Here is a 24,158-nt window from a genome sequence, read left to right on the forward strand (position 1 = left end):
GATTTAGAGCTCTAGCTAATACTCATAATAGTGTTAATAAATTTAGAGCTCTAGCTACTACTCATAATAGTGTTAACAGATTTAGAGCTCTAGCTACTACTCATAATAGTGTTAACAGATTTAGAGCTCTAGCTACTACTCATAATAATGTTAACAGATTTAGCGCTCTAGCTAATACTCATAATCGTGTTAACAGATTTAGCGCTCTAGCTAATACTCATAATCGTGTTAACAGATTTAGATCTCTAGCTAATACTCATAATAGTGTTAACAGATTTAGCTCTAGCGTTAACAGATTTAGCTCTAGCTAATACTCATAATCGTGTTAACAGATTTAGAGCTCTAGCTAATACTCATAATAGTGTTAACAGATTTAGAGCTCTAGCTAATACTCATAATAGTGTTAACAGATTTAGAGCTCTAGCTAATACTCATAATAGTGTTAACAGATTTAGCGCTCTAGCTAATACTCATAATAGTGTTAACAGATTTAGAGCTCTAGCTAATACTCATAATAGTGTTAACAGATTTAGAGCTCTAGCTAATACTCATAATAGTGTTAACAGATTTAGCGCTCTAGCTAATACTCATAATCGTGTTAACAGATTTAGAGCTCTAGCTAATACTCATAATAGTGTTAACAGATTTAGAGCTCTAGCTAATACTCATAATAGTGTTAACAGATTTAGAGCTCTAGCTAATACTCATAATAGTGTTAACAGATTTAGAGCTCTAGCTAATACTCATAATAGTGTTAACAGATTTAGCGCTCTAGCTAATACTCATAATCGTGTTAACAGATTTAGAGCTCTAGCTAATACTCATAATAGTGTTAACAGATTTAGAGCTCTAGCTAATACTCATAATAGTGTTAACAGATTTAGAGCTCTAGCTAATACTCATAATAGTGTTAACAGATTTAGAGCTCTAGCTAATACTCATAATAGTGTTAATAGATTTAGAGCTCTAGCTACTACTCATAATCGTTAATTCGAAGTGAGTTTGGTGATAAAGTTTACTCTTGCCTCTTTGTCGTGAATGAACCACTTGAAAATTGCAGCTGGTTTAGATGGTGCTGCGTGACAAGTGATGTTCACTTCGTCTCCAACATGATACTGAAACTTGGTCCCAATAATCGTAGGGCCTCCTTTTGGTAGAACTGAAATAACAAAAAGAACAAACACATACACATATATATATACATTACAATTTCAACCTCATACAAAATCTTGATACAACCATTGTGGGCTAATAGATTTATTTCAGTGTAATATTTCGCCTCTAACAGTGAGACAAGATGGTGTACAATATTCAAAGTACAAAATTTCAATCTATTTTAACACTGAACTGAAAAAATGTAAATAGGTTAAAACGATAGACTTGTATGATAGTCTCTTGATATTGTGTTCTTTTTTTTTAAGACCATGTCATTCCACTTCGTATTCAAATGTATTTCATATAAAAACAAAATTGTCATTTGCTTCATAGCAGAGTGATTTTCAATAAGGATATTTTAATTCAGTAGTAAGATAGTTGCTTGAATAGAGTTTTTCCTGGTGTGTTTTCCATAAAAGTGATGACAGTTGTCAGTAGGTTAGAAGATAATTTTTCCTAAGTAAACGTTTTTAGCTGCCTATTGGTTTATCCTTCTTCATTTTTACTAGTATAAAATATACGCGCTCTGCTGCGAGGTTTAAGGTCCCCTCTCTATTGATTTTCAGATGTTTTAGAGTGACGATCAAACTCCATCATTATATCCAGTAACTCCTATAACTACTCAAAGGAGTGTCCGTAAAAAAATAGCAAAAATAAAGCACAACGAATAGGATACTTGTATCAAGTGGTCCTGTTAGTTTATGAGTACAGGTTCGGTTTCAGCACCATGTGAAAGTTATTCCTAAACTGCAATCGTGACTGAGTAACCAGTTTTTCGAGAGCATTTTAGTTTCTATTGGTAGGTAGATTATGTCATATAGTTAAGTTTGTTGTTGAAGTTTGATCCTGCTCGCTCTGAATGTGTGGGAGGAATTCGCGGACAAACAAATTGACACACAACGTGAATTAACAGAGAATTTTGTTTACATCTTTTTATCAACGACAGTAAAGTATTTTACAGACAGAACTGGGTGACTTTTACTGCAATGTAAATCGCCATCTTCTAACTATATTACATCTCATTATTCATTAACTAAAATAATTGTGTTCAACATTCAGCAGTATGTTCCAAATTAATACTACGATTCATCGAACGCTTGATGTCTCAAACAACTAACCAGAATTTATGAAGGACATATTTGAAAAGTTTGTTGATTTTGAATTTTCGCGCAAAGCTACATGAGGGCTATCTGCACTAGCCTTCTCTAATTTAGCAGTGTAAGACTAGTGGGATTGACCGTGACATTATAACATGCTCGCCCTTTCAGCCGTGAGAGCGTTATAATGTGGCGGTCAATCCCACTATTCGTTGGTAAAAGAGTAGTTCAAGAGTCAGCAGTGGATGATGATGACAAGCTGCCTTCCCTCTAGTCTTACACTGCTAAATTAGGGACGGCTAGCACAGATAGTCCTCGTCTAGCTTTGCGCGAAATTAAAAACAAACAAACAAAACGTGCTGCTAAAGTTGTACTGTATTCGTTTTCGTTGTATAAGCAAGTTAGTTAGGGGTTCTCGTTAAAGAAGCAAAAACTGTAAAAATTAAAATGTTCCATAATGTTTCATTTCTTTTTCCTTGTGTTTTAAAATCCCTAATTACCTCATTAGATGCTAATTGCGTACACTGTTTTGTGGAAAGTAATAATTGAATAATTTAACTGTTTAAGTGCTTGTGTTTTTAATTCAAAGCCAAAATCTATAGACAAGTTGAAATATGCTTTGTTTCAGGGTCTTTTTTATGAGCAAAAATCCTTAAACAAAGCAGCCTACGTATCTTTGGAAAGTTTCCTGTTGCCGTACAAAAAAAAAAAAAACGGTAATCGAGGTAACCAGCTGTAGGTGATGGAAGCCGAAAGCCAATAAAAGAGTGGAAATGTGCTCTATTTTGAAGCTATTTTATTTCTATTTTCAGACAAAAATCTTAATGAAGAATAAACCATGTTCACCGCTGGACAGCATCTAGGCAACGTGTAGAAAATTATAGCATGAAGTTAGCCAACTCTGAGTGATGGATGCTAACACAAACATCACACATCTTTACAGTAAGGTATGTGTTTCTCAATACGCTTATTGGTTGGTTGATTTAGCGTTTTTTGGCACAAAGCAGCTAGGCTATCTGCGCCAAGCATACGGTAAAAAGTTAAACGTAAAGTAAATTTAGTAAAATTTTTATAAGGAAATTAAAATAAATAAAACAAAGTTTAAAAAAAACATAAATAGCGTAAAACCGATGTTTACATCTAGTCTACAATGTAAATAGAAAAACTACTGTAATACAAGTTGTTACACTCTGTAGCGTAACTGTAACAATCAGAACTCGCCAGGAAGACAAACAGATAAGTACAAAAACCACCGCTAGTCACCTGAAACTATACACTTATAAATATCTAAACTGGACTTTAATGACTTATGTGTTGCTGGAGTTTTATAATTGTTTCTGGGTAAAACAGTTTTGTAAACGTTTGCAAAATTTATAAGAAAGTTAAATTGAACATAATATTCTCCTAAAAGAGAAAATGGAAACTCTACAAATCTGTTCAGGTTTCTCCGATGCTCAACGTGGATACATTTATTCCATACGTAAGTTTAATGAGGCACCTGTATAAGTCATCAGGAACAGAGATTCAAGTTGAAATTTCATTACGGAAACTTTTAAGTTATCATCTAGATATTCATAAATAATTTAATTTGTAAAATATAAATATTAGGAAGATATTGCTAAGTGGTTTATTTATTCTCTGACATAACAGGTACAGTACGAAATATTTATTTTATTTGGACTATGTTTTCGTCCCACCCTACCACACGGCGTGTCTGTAGACTTATACTGCTAGAAACCGAGATTTGATGACTGTTGTGGGCAGAGCACAGGTAACCCCTTGTATATAACAACTATATATAAGAAGGCGATGAAGTAATGTGTCTTTATTTCAATTAATATATTGTGATAATTTGTTTAAAGAAAACTGCTTATTATAACTATTACTAACCAGCTGTAGATTAAATCCTATCTAGCACTAACCAGCTATAGGTTACATCCTGTCTAGCACTGACCAGCTATAGGTTTTATTCTAACTAGCACTAACCAGCTATAGGCTTTATTCTAACTAGCACTAACCAGCTATAGATTACATCCTAACTAGCACTGACCAGCTGTAGGTTACATCCTATCTAGCACTGACTAGCTATAGGTTACATCCTATCTAGCACTAACCAGCTATAGGTTACATCCTATGTAGCACTAACCAGCTATAGGTTACACCCTGTCTGGCACTAATCAGTTGTGGATTATATCCTAATTAGCAGAAACAAGCTATAGGTTACATTCTAACTAGCACTAACCAGTTCAGTTATAGGTTACAGTTTATTTTGAGCTGTTCTGTTTTCTCGCTTTAGTGATTGTCATCACTATCATATGTAGCTTTAAATAATTAGTGTTCAACTGACATATTTTACTTTACTCGCTTACTTGTAAACTTAATCAGTTTATTTGCTTACCCTACTCACTTTGCAGCTTACATTTTCAAACGAAATGTATATTGTATCCAACCAGCAGCTTGTTTTATTAGAAAGATGTATGTTTTAGGTCAAATCACCAAAGACAACAAAGAGTAAGCTTTATATATATATACATACAATTTTCTTATAAACTAAAACACGTCCAAATGAAAAGAAAAGGAACACATTGCACTAATGGAAAAAATGCCCAGACTATAGACTATAATGTAGGATATAAAATATACCTTAAGTTTAGGAGGTAACTGAGGAAGTAGGACCCACATTTCGGTGGGGACACACCATCTACCAGTCCAAACATCCGTTCTCCAGTCTCATATGAAGAATAATTAAAAATAATAAAATAACCAAAGGAAAGAAATAGAGGTTAGAAGAGCGAGATGTGGATGCTCAAGCCTACAATGTCCCACGTCTATATCACCCTTCACTGCCTCCAGAAAGTTGTGGAAAGGTGACTGTTCTCCAAATTAAATAAGAAGAAAATAAATAATAATAAAGAACAAAAATAAGATATTACAACTTGAGGATAAGTAAGATAAATAAATTTACCTCCTGAAGTTGGTTTTCCAACCCTCATTATAGCGGTGAGACACTAATTAGTAGCCCAGTAGACGCATTATACTAGTATAAAGGGTCCCAGTAGAATAAATAATATTTAAACGTTTTATTTTACCGCATTGTAACCACAATTTCCTTTCAGAAATTCAGGTAATTACCCTTATTATTGTTACTTTATTGTATATTAAATGTTCTCCATTGTCCACAGTTTAAATTAGGGTATGTAACTAACTACGTTTGATTTTGGTATATTTTATGTTGTATCGTCTGAATACAACTTAGTTGTTATTATTACCAATAAGAAATATTTTTTCTTACGGCTTCTAGATTGTAGATCATCCAGGAATTATTAAGAATAATGACTGTACATTTTTATCGCACATTGATTCATAGATGTATCACAACTAAGACATAGTGATATATAAGTTCAATACTTAGACAATTAAATCTCTGCGTCTACTAAAGATCTAACTTCGCTAAAGTAAACCCATCAATCACAGCGGTAGATTATGCTTATTAAATATCTAAACTGAACCCAGCCTCCTTTCAGTTTCATTCACAACTTAGAATTTAGCACAGAGGACAACAAGAACCAGCTTAGCTTCTGCGTTACAAAAAATTGTAGAATCTCTAATTTTATTTTCTCACAATCTGTTTATCCATCTATGAGCAACCTTATTAACGTAATATAATTAGTAAAGTGATATGTCACATAACTGATGAAGTTTATTATTCAGTCAAATACTTACAAAGCCGCATACATTACAATGAACACATACATCAAATTCAGAAATGTTCATTAAACTAGTGTGTGTGCGAATTATCCCATCTGCTCTAGACTTCGTTATGAACGTTTCGTTGAAGTACACGTACATGTATTACTATGTGAAACATAGTATTGTGTAGTGTTTAGATAAATATCTGAATCCGGTCATTTTATATTTATTGTGATCTTTTTTTTACTCTCCGTAAACAAAAATGTTTTTACATTCAACCACTAAAACATTTATTTTATTAATGTTTGGAATACATCATGCTTATCTTCTGTACAATGCTACATGTTCGTTAAATTAATTACGAAACGTGACTTTTTAGTCACTTTTGCCTATCCTGCCAAACTACGGGGCTCGACTTTTGCACATCACAGATAGTCAACTGTGCAATTTTCGTTTTAAAAGAGTAATGCTTTTCTAGATAGTCTTTTAATATCTTACTTGTATTCTTTCTCTCGGGATTTGGATAATCCTTGGAGGGTCAGGTGGGCTTTGACCTCTTCCAACTCAGATCAGTTACCTGTATTCGTTAGATTGTTTGTTTTTAAATTTCGCGAAAAGCTACGCGAGGGCTATCTGCATTAGTCGTCCCTAATTTAGCAGTGTAAGACAAGCGGGAAGGCAGCTAGTCATCACCTCCCACCGCCAACTGTTGGGCTACTCTTTTATAAACGAATAGTGGAATTGACTGTCACATTATAACGCTCCCACGGGTGAAAGAGCGAGAATGTTTAGTGTGAGGATGATTCGAACCCGCGACCTTCAGAATACGAGTCGAGTGTCCTAACCTCTTCGCCATGTGTGGTCAGCATTAGTTAGATATTTCGTAAATTACAAACCAATCGTAAGTTTCAACAATTTCCTCAGTTTCACTAGAATTATTTGCATCTATATATCAACGAATAGTGGGGTTGACCGTCACTTTATGACGCCACCACGGCTGAAAGGGCGAGCATGTTTGGTGTAACGGGGATTCGAATCCAAGACCCTCAGATTACGATTCGAGCACTCTAACCACCTGGTCATACTGGGCCAACATTCGTTAAGTTATAACAAATTCCTCAGTTTGACTAAGATTTCTTTGCATCTATGCATCGAAACAGTCGAATTTCCTAGAAAGTACTTTAGATTAATAAAGTTTTAGAGGCCCGCAATACTTTGTTTTCAAAAGTTCAGTTTTAATGAATGACTGAAAGGTGAAGCATAATACTGAAAAACAATCACGTTGAAGTGAAAGTAAGAACGTAAGTCTACCGCTTAACTGGTTTCCAAAACAACCTATGTAAAAGTTATAGCATTATAAAGAAATTCATCCAATTTAGATGGTAAGAGTGAGTTTTGCCGCATCCATTTTTAATATTTCGTAGTCTCTATAGCGTACATATTATATTACACTTTATAACAAAAAGAAGAGAACAGACATTGTAAATACAATTTTGGCACGTCTATACATCTATTTTTTATTTTCTGAAACGGCTCAAAAGTCTGCTTTATTTAATTATAAAACTGTAGAAATTTTTATGTTGCACTATCCTCTCGTAAAACAAAAGAAACAAAAAGAGACAACAGAAATTATACTTGATAGTACAGCTAAATACTTAGAATTAGAATGTCTTATATTTAAATAAAAATATATAAATCTCCGAGTGCGATAAGTTGACAAATAATAGCTTATTAAAAATATCAAATTTTGTATTTTTAATTTTATATAAGATAATTACAGTATTGAAAACTGAATTATAATACTGCATGTTTTACATCTATTGAGGTAAACAGTGTAAGAAATGTAAATATTTTAATTACTAAATTAGATCGTTAATTTTACTTGATACTCTGCCTATTGGTCCGGCATGGACAAGCGTGTTAAGGCGTGCGACTCGTAATCCGAGGGTTGCTGGTTCGCATCCCCATCACGCCACACATGCTTGCCCTTTCAGCCGTGGGGGCGTTATAATGTGACGTTCAATCCCACTATTCGTTGGTAAAAGAGTAACCCAAGAGTTGGCGGTGGGTGGTGATGACTAGCTGCCTTCCCTCTGGTCTTACACTGCTAAATTAGGGACGGCTAGCGCAGATAGACCTCGTGTAGTTTTGTGCGAAATTCAAACAAAACAAAAACACAAAATCTTCTGCCTATTAAAAACAGTAATATCTTCTGTAAAAATAACCATCCTGTTTATTAGAACCAGTAACACCTTCTGTAAAAATAACCACATTCTTATAACAAATCCCCTAATGAAAATAACATTAACTAACATGAATTGGTGAAATAAATATTATATAAAAATATATTAATTTTTATGGTACATGGTAAAGTTTACTAAGGCACGGTTGTATTGCAACGCATGTTAACAGATGATTTCTTTTGAATTTGGCGCGAAGCTACACAAGGGCTATCTGCGTTATCCGTCCCTAATTTAGCAGTGTAAGACTAAAGGGAAGGCAGCTAGTTATCACCACCCACCGCTAACTCTTGGGCTACTCTTTTACCAACGAATAGTGGGATTGACCGTCACATTTAATGCCCCCACGGCTGAAAGGGCGAGCATATGTGGTGTGTAAGGGATTCGAACCCGCGTCCTTTAGGTTACGAGTCGAGTGCCTTAACCACCTGGCCTGCCGGGCCCTAATAGATGGTACAATTATAACTGTGTTCAGTTTATCTGAATAATTATTTTTATTTAAGGTACCATATGTATTAACGAAAGAAAGAAAATTATATACACGTAAGTAGGGTCCTTCGATAAATTTACGGATCTACGAAGCTATAATTCGAGATATGATTCAATGTGGTGGACAGAGAGCAGATAACCCAATGTGTAGCTTTGTGGTAAAACAACACAAGTACATTTTGGAAAAGCAAATACTTGTGTGCTACATATGAAAATAAATTCCTTACGGATACATTTTCATTTTACCGAAAGACTCGCATTATCACAGCTTGGGACACTTTCTCTAACTTGAAAATTGAAATTTACATGCGAGTAAATATTATGTGGGACCGAATAAAAAAAATCCATTTCTCGGACTATATTATTATTTTTATATTTCTAAATACTTTAAACTGCCAGAATTTTTGAAAGCAAAATAAATGGAGTAGAAGTGTGACAGCTTTTAGCTTTTAAAATTAAAAAATAAAATACAAACTTAAATAATAGGTTCTTCTTCAGCAATTCTGGGCAGGGCCAGTGGCGAGCTTCCCGGAAGAGTGGATCGGAACGTTCAATCCGTAATGTGTCGCTCAATACGCTCTGCACTTTCCGCTATTAAGAGACGTTTTTCATTATGACAGTCACTTTTGTAATTTGATTAAAGGTGCCCGCAGGATTGGCGGACACTTCTTCTAGGGTTCCTTCCCTCTGGTCAGAAGTTGTATGTCTTTGGATCTCTGACTTGATACTTCCATGTGTTGCATAATGCCGATGAAATTACCCAGTGTACTCTTTATAAGATGTCAGTCTTTTAATATTGTTTGCTTCCATGGAAACGCCAATTATCAATTATGCATAGGTGAAGAAAATAGTTATTCTATACATAACCTATGTTGAAACCGGTGAATGTTTATCATATACTAATTTTGGACCCAAATATTTTGTGTGCAATATACGAATTTAACTTTTTTGTTACTATAACAGATTTAATGGCAATCAAAATTATCTGCATTATACTAGAACAGCTAAAAATAAATCATAACTGGATCATTTATTTGATATGGGGAATGTGTATCGATCATTTACTATTGTATCAACTGTTCGTTATTGTTTCTTTATATGTACGTCTTCAGGCTAAATCACCGAATCATTAAAAGAGAGAAATCAAAAGCGTTTCTTCTTCATGGGAAACGAAGATTTAAATGAATTTATTACTAGAAAAAAAAAAAGAAAGAGAGTCCTCAATAGGCACAGCTGTAATTAGATCTCAAATCGTCAAAAGATGGAGATACAAGTCAAAAGTTTCTACTCGACAAAATCAACAACAAACGGGTAAAAGTAAAACAGAATTTAAGACTTTAATTAATACAAAAAATTAATAATTCTATAATTAGCGTTTTAAAGGGCTGCATAACACATTAGTATTTCAATATAAAGAATCTACATTTTATCTATGAAAAAACTAGAGAAAGTCAATGCGTTATAAATATTTTCTTTACCTTTAGAGAAATGGTTTATTTTCGTTTTTTAATTTCGCAGAAAGCTACACGAGGGCTATCTGTGCTAGCCGTCCCTAATTTAGCAGTGTACTACTAAAGGGAAGGCAGCTAGTCATCATCACTCACCGTGAACTTTTGGGCTACTCTTTTACCAACGAATAGTGGGATTGAGCGCCACATTATAACGCCCTCACGGCTTAAAGGGCGAGCATTGTTTGAGTGACGGAGATTCGAACCCGCGACTCTCCGATAACGAGTCGAACGCCTTAATCCACCTGGCCATGCTGGGCTATTATTAGAGAAATGGAAGAGAACCCGTTAAACCACCGCAGGGTAGATCGCGTTTGAGAAATCAACACTGAGGATAAATGAGGAGGTCCGAGAAAATAGTCACGTGGTCATCAACTTCACCGAAAAAAAACAAAAGAATTATATTGATTAACATTCTCAGAATTCTTACATAAACAACTGAAGTTAGAGTATATAAAACAAAAATATTATAGAATTAAATCGACGGTTGCTTCTTGCATAATGAGTCTTATCAAAGAAATTTTTGTTTGCACGAAAACCATGGACGCAAAACGACTGGAATGACTGAATGACGAAGAGCTCTTTCAGCGCCCTCTTTCTTCAACATTTAAAACATATTCATGTAACGGTCAGTTAGGCCTAAAAGATAAATAACAGCAAGAGAAATACTCAAATATTTTTTTTTTGTATAATTCACAAAGTAATAAAATACTTTGTTCAGTGTATCTTAGCGAGTTGGTCAACAATTTTTTCATGTTTTCTACGTTGTTACGTTACTGCTACTAAAACACACTTCTGTGGAACAGTAATACTTGATCTTTTTTTATATTTTTCTTACTATTTACGTCTAACAAAGAACGTTTACCCTTGGTATTAATTGAGCATATTGGAAAAAAAACAAAGTGATTGCATTTGTTTGGTTAGAGCTGATGAACTTTACTGTGGAAACAAATGAGAAACCCGAAAACGTGATTTCTGAAATTCCGTTTTTTCCAACGAATCATGCACTAAATAAACGAGAAAAAAAAAAAAAAACGAAAAACAAATGCAATACAAGATATACGAAAACAGAAAATTCAGCCATGGAAGGACACGCCATGCCAATTGGACACGTGATAAATTTGGATAAAACTAGAATAATCTGCAAAAAGAAATTTTGGAAGGTAAGAAAAAAAAAGTTCCTTTTGCACTAGTGCAACCAAACCTCTTCTGCACGGAGATTCTGGATTAGGTGTAAATAGCCAGTGGTTATCATTGGTTGAATGTACCTAAAGCATCTTCTCCATTTAGAAACAGATATAAACCATCCAGTCATAACACGCCTTCCACAATCCACCATAATGCTTATAAATACCGACAGAGTGAAATCCAAATTTCTGAACACCCCCTGACGATACACTGATAACAACGTCTATAAACAGCCCAGTCTGTGGTCAAAGGAAGCTAAGCCTAGTGGCTCTATCAAAATTCGTTTGGCATTAACATTTCCACCTAGTGGAGTGAAGAGAAGTATAATTTTCTAACCACCTCGGGTTGTCTTTCAGGCCCCAAAAATACTTTTAAAACCAGATAGATTTTTAAAACAAACATTTCTGCTACAGTTTGATTTAATTTGACACTGAAATATATTAAAATAAAAGAACCTGAAACATCATTAAGATAACTTGAAACTCGTCGTGATAAAGAATGTGATAGTTTTGAACCCAAAACAAACATTTACTTTTATTTGGTGAGAAACTTACACGCGAAACTTCTTGTATAAATAATGCAAATTCAGAAAGTTTTTTCGTGCAAAATTATGTATTACGCTATCTGCGCTTTGCCCACTGAAGGGAATTGAGCCACGAATTTCAGCGTTGTAAATCCAAACGTTTTCTAACCTATCCAGAGGACCTAAGAAGTAAAAAAAAAAAAAAAGTAATTTTCTTGCATGCATAAATTTGCTTACATTGTTCGTTAAACGAAATATGAAGATTTTCTTTTAAAGTTCTTGTAGAAATAACAATATTATAAAACCAACCAACACTATAATTTACTGTCACATTATAACGAAGACGAGCATATTCGGTGGCTGTGTCAAACCCTAAAGAAGAGCAGCTGGTCAGTAACCCCTAGAAATAAAAGAATAGAGCATTTTTGTTTGTTTTTCTCAGTTAAGCCCAAAGTTACATAATGGGTTATCTGTGCTTTGCCTATCACGAGTATCGAAACCCGGATATTAGCGTTGTAAGTCCGCAGACATACCTCTGAGCCACTGGGTATGCAGAGCATGTTCAACGGCATCTTATCTGGATCGTTGGTTAACAACTCGGTGGCCTGGAATGGCTAGGTGGTTAAGGCACTCGACCCGTAATCTGAGGGTCGTGAGTTCGAATCCCCGTCACATCAAACATGTTCGCTCTTTCAGCCGTGGGGGCGTTATAATATGACGGTAAATCCCACTATTCGTTGGTAAAAGAGTAGCCCAAGAGTTCGCGGTAGGTGGTGATGACTAGCTGCCTTCCCTCTAGTCTTACACTGCTAAATTAGGGACGGCTAGCGCATATAGGCCTCCTGTAGCTTTGCGCGAAATTCCCAAAAACAAACAAACAGTAATCCCTAGAGATAAAAGAACAGAGTATGTACAGCGATGTTGGTATTTGACGTGGGTTACATGTCCCTTCCCCCTACTAGTGGCACAGTGATATGCCTGCCGTTATGTACCTTTGTGGTTAACTTCATGACAAACGCAGGCTAAATCGTAATTAAAACGACTAACAGTAGTGATTCGACAAAAATTAAACATCTATACAGGTACTTGTAAATAAAACATGATAAAATATATGTGTGTATTCTTATTGCAAAGCCACCTCGAGCTATCTAGTGAGCCCAACGAGAGGAATCAAACCCCTGATTTTAGCGTTGTAAATCTGTAGACTTACCGCTGTACTAACGGGGGGCAAAACATGACAAACTAAATAATGAATGCTTGCAAACATTCATTTGATGCGTTCATTGCATTTAAGTATTGTGAGAGTATGGCAGTAGTTTTAAATCACTTCACGTACCTAAGATTTAAAATACAATTTCCAATGCTTTCATTAGGCCTTTTGTCGTCAACAAAAATATTCATCTTAAAAAAAAAACTGGCAGCTGGAAATTTTAGATCTTTTTATTTTCACTATTTTCTGTTTAGATTCTCAGACTGTTTAAGTGAATCGAACAGTTTTAGGGCTCAAAATACTACAATTACAGACCTGACATTTGTTGCTTCAAATGAAGTGTGTTGTAGCGAAGACTATGAACAAAAAAAAAATCACATCATAAGCAGTACTAATTTCTCTTTTTTTAAACTATTATCTTACCGTTATTTATTTTTAGTTATTCCAAAGTAATTGTTATTACGGAAACGAAATCCTTTGTAATGATTGTAGAAAGAGACAAAAATAAGTTTGTTTGTTTTTGAATTTCGCACAAAGCTATTCGAGGGCTACCTGTGCTAGCCGTCCCTAATTTACAAGTGTAAGATTAGAGGGAAGGTAGCTAGTCATCACCACCCACCGCCAACTCTTGAGTTACTCTTTTACCAACGAATAGTGGGATTGACGTCACTTATAACGCTCCCACGGCTGAAAGGGCGAGCATGTTTGGCGCGACGGGGATGCGAACCCGCGACCGTCAGATTACGAGTCGCACGCCTTTACACGCTTGGCCATGCCGGGCCCCAAAAATAAGTAAAAGATGGAGCAGATTCTAGTTTACCAGGTTTGAAACACGAAAAACCAGTTAATGGCTCAATATTGTCTTTACCTTCATATAATATTAAAATTTTAAATAATCAGATACTTACCTTAAGAATATTTAAAATACAGAATTAAATATACATAGACACAATTAATAATATTAACTGTACACAATAGGAAATTTCCTACTGTAAATAATGGGTTACAGGAATAGTGTTGCTGGTCTGTTCTTCATTGATCTTGAAGACAACTCGTGCCCCAGTTTGACCTTTTCTGGTCACTCGACTACATGAGCTAAGTTGAAACATATGTTGATCAAACGCTAATACTTTTTAAGCTTTTCTCTTACGAAATTTCACGTGACAGATACCTGGATAATATAATAAACCAACGGGTCCGGGATGGCCAAGCGTGTTGAGGCGTGCGACTCTTAATTTGAGGGTTGCGGGTTCGCATCCGCGTCGCGCCAAACATGCTCGACCTTTCAGCCGTGGGGGCGTTATATTGTGACGGTCAATCCCACTATTCGTTGGTAAAAGAGTAGCCCAAGAGTTGGCGGGGGGTGGTGATGACTAGCTGCTTTCCCTCTAGTTTTATACTGCTAAATTAGGGACGGCTAGCGCAGATAGCTCTCGTGAAGCTTTGCGCGAAATTCAAAACAAATATAGTCTTCAAAAAAAGAAACGCAAAAGGCAAAATAGGAGACAAATTGTTAACAAGTTTATTCTGGGTAGTTCTGTGTGACATGTGTGAAACTTTGCACATTCACTGCTGAACGTCCAAAGTCTGCAAAGGCGAAGTCCACGCTCACTTGTTGAAGTTTAACGTCACTCAGCGTCAATAACGAGTATGCCCCCCCGTGAGCATCAATAACTGTTTGGCATCTCCTGCCCATGGAAGCGATGAGATGACAAATCACATCCTGTGGAATGGCTGTCCACTCAGCCTGCAAAGCTGCTGCAAGCTGAGGTAGAGTCTGCGGTTGAGGTTGTCGCCGTCGCAGACGTCGGTCCAACTCGTCCAAAAGATGTTCGATGGGGCTTAAATCTGGTGATCTGGAGGGCCAGGGAAGAACGTTGATGTCGTGGTGTCTCAAGAAGACAGTGGTGATTCGGGATGTGTGAGGACGGGCGTTGTCATGTTGAAAAACGTCATTGACGTTCACCATGATGGGTTGCACATGGGGCCTAAGAATCTCGTCGACCGTTGCGTACGGTCTGATCGGAAATCCTACGCAGCCCTGGTATGGTTGAGGCAGTAGACGTTGCAGTGGTGGTCCTATCCCGAAGGTGACGTAACCGAATGTGACGATATTGTGCGGGCGTGGTCACACGAGGTCTGCCAGATCGTGGACGGTCACGAGTTGATCCATATTGTTGGTGACGATTCCATAGCCTTGTGATGGTGCTTGGGTGGACATTCACAGCTCTGGCAACATCTGATCGAGATTCGCCTACTTCCAAACAACCAATGGCGTTGTTGCGTTATGCTTCAGTCAGTCTTGGCGTAACTGTATTGCGTGTCGGTGGCTTAACACTGAGCTATGGAAACCGAGAACCCGTCACTTTTATAGGGATTTTGCACATGTTGCACTTGCAGAAAATGCAGATCTCTCAAACAAATTTATTGGATACGCATGCGTTTTGGCGCGAAATCCGATGCTTTCCTCCGTTTTCAAAGTGCACAACTTTTATTGTAATTTTGATCTGACAATCAGTGCCTTAACACGTGTAACATCACATACTCTGAGCTTGTAACGTTATTACATATATTTCTCTTTAAAATAACAAAAACGTCCCTTTTGCCTTTGTTTTTTTGAAGAGTATATATATTAAAAATTTTATTTTATTAACTAATACTAAGCAGAAGGCAGTCCTGTGTAGAGAGATTGGTTGATGTTATTCACTTAATGTGGTTGATAATGTTCTCATTGTTTGAGATATTTTATGCAGTTTCATGTATAATGTTCAAAAGACGTTGTTAAAGCAGACTTAAGGGAACCTAAATTACAAATACTTTTTGTAAGAACTGTCGTAATTTACATAAAAAATACAACTGAAATACTTAAACTATATTTTATGCATACAAATAGTTTTACTTGTGTCCTTCGAAAATATATGGATAAAATGTTAATACATATTTTCCAAGAAAAATATTACGCATGTATTACGTATCTGCTACGATAAAGGTTGTATTCTACAAAATGAAACAACTTTAAACTAGGCGGTTAATTATAGTTTGTATGTGCAAGCTATATGCCACGTGGAATAAATTAATCATTGGGGATTTTTAGTATAATAGCTTGTTCACATTTAATGAGTTTTGCTACATGTAAGGAATTTTAGGATGCACGACTAAACGTTTTTAAGTTTGATCCTTGGTTCAAGAATCGTTCGTGTTAAATATAAATAAGATGAAAAACAAGCAAAGAGTATATAATATAAAAGATCAAAGTGAAACAATAAAACAGTAAACACTAAATCCAAATAAATAAAACCAAGAAAAAATATAAATCGTTTTTCACTTCTAAGCGAACATATTGTAACGTTCTCGAACGAAACGCTTAGAAAAAAAACAAGACTTTTCTTGTTTTTTGTGCAAAGCTGCACAATGGGCTCTCTTCACTCTGTTCACCGCAGGGAATTGACCCCATATTGTAGCGCTGTAGGGCCGTCAGCTTATCGCTGCCTCAAAACCTCCTCGAATGTTATACATCACTCAATTAAATATTCTTAATAGAATATACTTACTCCAGAGCCACTTTTGTATTTGACGTTTAACATTTTCCCTTAAATTTACCTAAGAGTGTCTACAATTATAATATTATGGAATTTCTTCCTAATGTTCTAAAAACGGATAAGTCCAAGAAGTGTTAATGAAAATCAAATAGAAACCCTATAACACCGAGGGTTTCTATTTCATTTTCCTGTGGTATTTCTTCCCTCGTCGTGAACAAACTTGTATGTTTGTAATTTACGCTTTTTGGTTTCGGTTATCATATTTCAAACTATAGAATTGTCAGAGCCTTAATTTACATAATGCCCGCCGCTAGTACAGCGGTAAATCTACGGATTTACAACATTAAAATCAGGGGTTCGATTACCCGCGATAAGCTCAGCAGATAGCCCGATGTGGCTTTGTAATAAGAAAAACACACATAACTTACAAAAACTTATTTCTAGAAGGGGAAAATTACCCAAAATGGGCGACAAAAGATCGAGATAAAAGTACAAATGTCGCTCTGTGATATTTAAGTTTCTTGTTATATCATTTTTTTTTCAGAATAATTAGCTCTATTACTTGGCCACTTGAAAATCATTAGTAAAAAACACTAAAATGCAAACTAATTGTATAAATAACGTCTCAGTGATACAATTGAAATTTATTAATATTTTATTTAACCTGAATATAAAATACTAGAATAAACTTCACAATTTAAAGCTCTGTGATAATTTGAGTTTTTCCTAAATTATTTAAGTACAGGTTTTTTTAGTATGTTCCTCAATTCTGTTTCCTGGTGGAACAGCGAGCGGTAAGTCTTCGAATTTACAAAGTTAAAATGAGGGCTTCGATTACCCTCGGTGGACTCACCAGATAGCCCGATGTGGTTTTGTTGTAAAAAAAACACACAAATACACCTAAATTCCAAACTAGTAAGATTTCTAACAGTTTGCTTTCCACGTAAAATCGGTTAATAAAAACTATATATGCTTAAAACATGTGTTCATACTGTTTTGTTTTTTTAGATAGATCTTAATTATTTTAATATTGTACTAATCAGAACGTGTATGAGCAAAGTGAATTGATGTACATTATAAATATGTAGAAATCTCTGGCAAATTTCGTAGACTGTAATCACGATGGGCTTTGTTTAAAGCATAATATTTTGTGTCCAGATATAGAAGATCCAGCATAGCCAGCTCGTTAAGGCACTCGACTCGTAACCCGAGGATCGCGGGTTCGAATCCCCGTCACACCAAACATGCTTGCCCTTTCACCCGTGGGGGCGATATAATGTAACGGTCAGTCCCACTATTCGTAGGTAAAAGAAAAGCCCAAGAGTTGACAGTGGGTGGTGGTAACTAGCTGCCTTCTCTCTAGTCTTACACTGCTAAATTAGGGACAGCTAGCGCAGATAGTCCTCGTGTAGCTTTGCGCGAAATTCAAGTAAAAAAGCAAACTTCTCTTTATTAACGATTCACTGAAAATCCTGTGTTCTAAACAACAACGTTTCTACTAATTTCAAATTTTTGTATTAAAATTAGTTAATAAAAATAAAAATAGGAAATAAAAATAGAAACTGAAATTCTTCAATTTCTTATCCATATATTTCACATTTCTTTCTTTCTCGATTTCTCTTCTAATTACATTAATTCGAAAACGAACGCTCTTTAATTAATGTAATGGTTATACGATAAAGTCGCATAACACTAACAAATAATCATCGTGTTTCCTAACCTTCTTTGATCACGTGCGCTGAAAGACTCTTTCTGAGTAGACGTGGAGTTTGTTTTAAAAAAGAACAAAGAAATGAAGACAATTTATTCTTCAGAAGATACAAAAACACGTACATGTAGATACTTTACGTTTGTGGTTGGGGAGGTACAGATACAGATATAAGGAAAAGAGGAAAAAAAACTCAGCCAATTTTCAGCAACTCTCTCAATCACAATTCTCACAGTTCAAGAATAAAGGAAGGAGTGCATTATATTGACTTTAATTGAATATATATCCATATTAAGCTATGCTTAATTACCCGTATGAAGATATAAATATCTGAAATGCTTGTTTTTTTGTAAAGCTATTTCAAATTAGTAGATAGTGATGACATAAAGATAAAATTTTGTCTTTTCCCTACTGATTATAATATCTCAAAGTCTGTTTGTGGATGTGGGAAACAGGTAACAATATATAGGTTTTCTGTGGTACTATTTATTTAAGTTACTTAGTTTTTAGGAAAACAATGTTTAACTAATAATTATTGACCTAAATGGAACAAGGAGGTTGGTTTTATAACATACTTTGTTTGGTGTTGGTTTGGTTTGTTTTGAATTTCGCGCAAAGCTACTGAAGGGCTATCTGCACTAGCCGTCTCTAATTTAGTTGTGTAAGACTAGAGGGAAGGCAGTCAGTGATCACCACCCACCGGCAACTTTTGGGTTACTTTTTTACCAATAAATAGTGTGATTGGCCGTCACATGATAACGCCCCCACTGCTGAAAGGGCAAGCATGTTTGTTGTAATGGGGATTCGAACTCGCGACCCTCGGATTACGAATCGATGCCCTAACCACTTTGATATTAAACACAATATAAACAATGGGCTATTCCCACCACGAGTTTCGTTTTATGACGTAAGTAAATACCTGGATCGAAACTCTTACCGTGAGGGAACTTTATCCACTTTGCTTCTGTTATTTTTAGTTGTAAAGTTATTCGCATCTTGAATCTTGATTCTGTATTAAACATACAGTATTTAAAGTTATCAATGTGACACATTTTGAAAGAAAATTGACCATTTCAATTAAACATTTTTAAATTATTGTTAAAAATTTGGTCAGCGTTTAGACCTTCCTGTCCAATTTCGAAAAGTTACGTTGTAGAATCAGTTAAGAACATTTCCACTCTAAACTATGGTTTTAAGTTAGTTCAGCTACTGCTCTTGAACTGTGAATTCGTGGATGCATGGTTCGCGATCTGTTGATGTAAAGATGCATTCCGTTTCATAACTGTGGGTGAGCTATAAAAATTAGTCAAATCTCACTCTTCAACCAGACGCGGCTAAAATTGGGCCGCGGTGGGTATTTTTGACTGTCTTCCTCCTAGTGTATCAGTGTAAATTAGTAATAACTATGTGTATATAACTTTTCTGTAGCTTTTTAGAAATTAAGGCAAACAAATCGACCACAAAATGTAAATTAAAAGAGAAACGAAAATTAAAGTGAAAGTGCGCGTTTGTGTTTTCCTATAGTAAAGCCACAACGGGCTATCTGCTAAGCCCACCGGGGGGGGGGAATCGAACAGCTGATTTTAGCGTTGTTAATTCGTAGACTTATCGTTGTACTATCGGGGGGCTAAAACGAAAGACGCGTTAGTTAGAAAAATACCAGCATTTAAAAATATTCCTGAATTTTAAATTAACTGGTCTGCCAAAACTGAGCGAAAAATAAACCAACATATGAAAAAAACGCGAAAAAAAATTGAACAATATTTAAAATGAATTATTTTACTACAGTTAATATGTAATTAATTAATCATCGTACAAAATGTAAACCTAAAGTCTCATTAATTATCGTTTCGAAGTTACTGGAATGGATGCAGAAACTGAATTAGTCGCAAGTGATGTAACATACGCATTTCATTCAATCAAATTAGTACCGCCTTCTACGTATACGCTTTACATCTTACATGAAGGGAAGTCAGTTTGTTTGTTTGTTTTGGAATTTCGTACAAAGCTACTCGAGGGCTATCTGTGTTAGCCGTCCCTAATTTAGCAGTGTAAGACTAGAGGGAAGGCAGCTAGTCATCACCACCCACCGCCAACTCTTGGGCTACTCTTTTACCAACGAATAGTGGGATTGGCCGTCACATTATAACGCCCCCACGGCTGGGAGGGCGAGCATGTTTGGCGCGACGGGGATGCGAACCCGCGACTCTCGGATTACGAGTCGCGCGCCTTACGCGTTTGGCCATGCCGGGCCTGAAAGGGAAGTCAGAAGAAGATGGAAAGGAAACATCAAGTCATTTCTAGATGTGAACATCTGTAAAAATAAAAGGAGAGAAACAGTCAAAACAAAAATACGCTGTTTAAACTTGAATCTCGAGTGAAAGACAATCCAGAAACGACATGAAAATTAATTCACTGAAATTAACACTCGCACAAGTTAAATACAAACATAATTTTGTTACCGTAGGCTTTATCGCAAATAAGCCAGTACTGGTGGTGTTTTTGTACTAATTGTAATTTTTGTTCGTAAAACAAAATACGAAGCAACACATAAGTGAGATTATCTGACCTTACATATCATTTAGTTGTAGAAATTATCACTTTCGATTGTGCTTTTATAAACGTACCCCGGCATGGCCAAGCGGTTAAGGCGCAAGACTCGTTATCCGAGGGTCCTGGGTTCGAATACCCGTCGCATCAAACGTGCGCGCCCCTTAAAATCAGTATTTGTCAGTTTACGAAAGCGTAAAGGATTAGGATAATGTTATTATAGATATGACATCAGGCAATGACATCAACAGTAAGTAATCTCGTACAAAGGTATCAAGAGTTTGTTGTTTTTTTTGCACGAATGTGCAACATCAACATTAGTATTCAGGCACCTAAGGTACCATACTAAATAGGTGTTGAAGTACAAACGTACTTCTAAACAAGTAACAACAAAAATTCATGGTAATCTGAGGGTCGTGAGTTCGAATCCCCGTCCTATAAAACATGCTTGCCCTTTCAGCGGTGGGGGCGTTATAATGTGACGGTCAATCCCACTATTCGTTGGTAAAAGAATAGCCCAAGGGTTGGCAGTGAGTGGTGATTACTACCTGCCTTCCCTCTAGTCTTATACTGCTAAATTAGGGACGGCTAGCGCAGATAGCGCTTGTGTAGCTTTGCACGAAATTTAAGACACTAATAATATTGAAAAACAAACAATAAAGTTTCCATCTAATTTTCAAACCAATTTATCCTTTGAATTTGATTTTTATTTCATTTCAAGAGAAACAGAAATTCTTACCATTAATTATAAGAAAAACACACTCCTTAACCTTAGCCTTTGCTTCATCTTTCTTTTCCTTACAAAGGACATCATGGAGTACATGAATAAAATATTTAATTTTATATTTCGAAGTGTATAGAATAACAATAATAGTTTGCAAACAGTGGGGAATACAGGTGTGATCGTGATATATTGTTTCACGTGTGATGTAAGAAAACTGGGTCATTTGCCATTCTTTAACATTGTCGAGAGAATAATCATATAACAGAGTTATAAATGATAATTGGTTATCTTATTTAGTTTTTGATAAAGTTGCCTGAAACGTAATAAACATATTTTCAAGTGATGCTCATAGGAATTTAGATACGCTTACGATAAATTCCAACTTAAAATTAGGATATTTATTCATGCAACGCAAAATATTGAATTTTCACCACTGTTAAGGGAAATTGTCCATTTTTGAGATTAACATTTGTCTTGGTAAAAGAAAACGTAATCTTTCTACTTAAGTAACACATTTACACTTTATGCAATCTCATATTACCGCATACAATTGAACTCCCGGACTCAATTTCCTGTTTGTGGATTAATTGTTGTAAAGCTCTTAATGTAATTACGTCCTCATCACAACCGATGTCTGTAGCAAAATGTACCTCCGCATCAGACTATTTAGGAAAACAGGGTATCCAACTTGTAATTATTGATCTATTAGTCAAAATGGAAAAAGGAGATTGGTTTTATAACATAATTTATTTGTTTGTTATTAAACACAAAATAAACAATGGGCTACCTAAGCTACGTCCACGAAGAATTTCGAAAACCGATGTTTATAGCGTAATAAGTCCTCAGGCTTACAGCTGATTACAAGGAGTGCCTGTCATGTCATAACTGGTAAGTACAAACAGTTGATGTTATTGAAAGAAATATTAATGCAGAGTTAATCATATTTGGTATGAGTGATGTATGTTTTTATGTTGAATAATGGCAGAAGATGTGAAACATAGTTACACGCTAGAGTTACAGTGGACCTCCGTTAAGCCGCGGTATTGGGGGGGGGGTCAACCTGCTTAACCGCGGTTTACTGGTCCGCGGCTTAATGGAGGTCCACTGTATTTAGTGAACATATTGTCTATTGCCAAAGTTTAATACAATATAAATTGCACTGTCAGGAAAAAGTAAATAACCATTATCATCAGACTGACCACGATGGACAATAGAGGAAGCAGTTTTGGGAACAGAACTACTTTATTAGTGCGGATTGACCCTTGATGACCAGCTGGGTTTGAATCTTTTCAATACCACAAAATATTAGCCATACTTTAAGCTGCTGTTTATGTATTATAAGAGTTAAAGCAAATCCTTTAGCTCTTGTGGTAGGGTGATGCTTATTGGCTATATTCCTATGGCCAGTAGTCTAAACATAGGGATGAATGAAGTTAGTTTTAATATATTTTGTCATAAATACAAAAAAAAACAACATTAACTACGATTCATGCCATCACGTTATAACGGGTCACAACTGCAATAAATCTTTAATACACTAAAAAGTGTAAAACTGACAAATATTTCCCAACCTCCCTATGTTTTAATAAAGAATAGTTCCAACTCTGTTTGATATACAAAATGTTTTGCTTGTCCAAGTGGCCAACACGTTAGCGTTAGTCTGTAATTTTGATGAGTAATTCTGTCAAGTCTTAAATACATGTTTCAAAATCTGATCTTTCCATAACGATCACATATAGTATATCTTAAAGTAATGTATACATAGTGAAGTATTTAAAAACACTTATGTCGTCTCTGTTTATAACTGGTTACACGCGAGTTGTTCGGATATTACAAGGTCGATAACATCTAATAATCATGTCACGTAAATGAATATCACACGTTTCAGCTTTTATTATTGTCCCAACCTTACGTACACTCGTTTCAAGAACTTCTTAAAGTACATCTATTAAATCACGTGATACACAATCATTTTCAAACTGGCCTTAGCTGGTAATTTCCTACAAACAAGTCGTTTAATTAATTATTTTCAGCTTTATTATGTGCTTACAAGCAGGATGGTAATTGTAACAAAACAGTGCATTATTTACAAGCTGTTTCTTCTACTCTTAATAAAATTCGGATTTTCTTGATATCTTTTAAGCACATGTTATAACAAACTAATGTCTATATATATTTCTATATATGTGTTGTCTTACAGCAAAGACACATTGGGCTATCTGCTGAGTCCACAGAGCGGAATCACACACCTTCTTGTAGCGTTGTAAATCCGTAGACTTACCGCTGTACTAGCAGGGAACCTTAGTTGATGTAAACTAAACTAAGGTTGGGAGATGTTAATCTATCTGTCTGATGTAGAGACCACATAGCTGAAAACAACAGTAATATTCAAACTTAGCTGAATATGGCAAGATAATCTTTTGTAATCAGACGTCCCTCACTTCATGTCTGAAAATGACTATCATAAGGCTAACACACTTCAAACATTACAGTGTTGAATATAATGTTATTGTTCCTATCTCTCCAATAATAGCATA

At 35.5% G+C, this 24,158-nt stretch overlaps 1 protein-coding gene and 1 long non-coding RNA gene across 3 annotated transcripts in view; one reads left to right on the forward strand and one right to left on the reverse strand.

The window, feature by feature from the left end:
- Positions 1-24,158, reverse strand: part of LOC143233359 (uncharacterized) — a 128,255-nt gene that overhangs the window by 14,385 nt on the left and 89,712 nt on the right. Inside the window, exon 4 of the mRNA XM_076469532.1 lies at positions 1,026-1,159. Coding sequence (XP_076325647.1) covers positions 1,026-1,159 — 134 coding nt within the window. The remainder of the gene's footprint in view (positions 1-1,025; positions 1,160-24,158) is intronic.
- LOC143233360 (uncharacterized) overlaps positions 1-24,158 on the forward strand; it is an 86,927-nt gene that overhangs the window by 2,089 nt on the left and 60,680 nt on the right. Inside the window, exons 2-3 of one of the 2 annotated variants that reach the window (XR_013018108.1) lie at positions 3,065-3,199; positions 3,903-3,958. This is a non-coding gene — a long non-coding RNA (uncharacterized LOC143233360). Of the gene's footprint in view, positions 1-3,064; positions 3,200-3,902; positions 3,959-24,158 lie in introns of those variants that run through there. The other variant, XR_013018109.1, reaches the window with a different exon arrangement.

This window comes from Tachypleus tridentatus, chromosome 12 (genome assembly GCF_004210375.1).
Source record: "Tachypleus tridentatus isolate NWPU-2018 chromosome 12, ASM421037v1, whole genome shotgun sequence".
Taxonomy (NCBI): domain Eukaryota; kingdom Metazoa; phylum Arthropoda; class Merostomata; order Xiphosura; family Limulidae; genus Tachypleus; species Tachypleus tridentatus.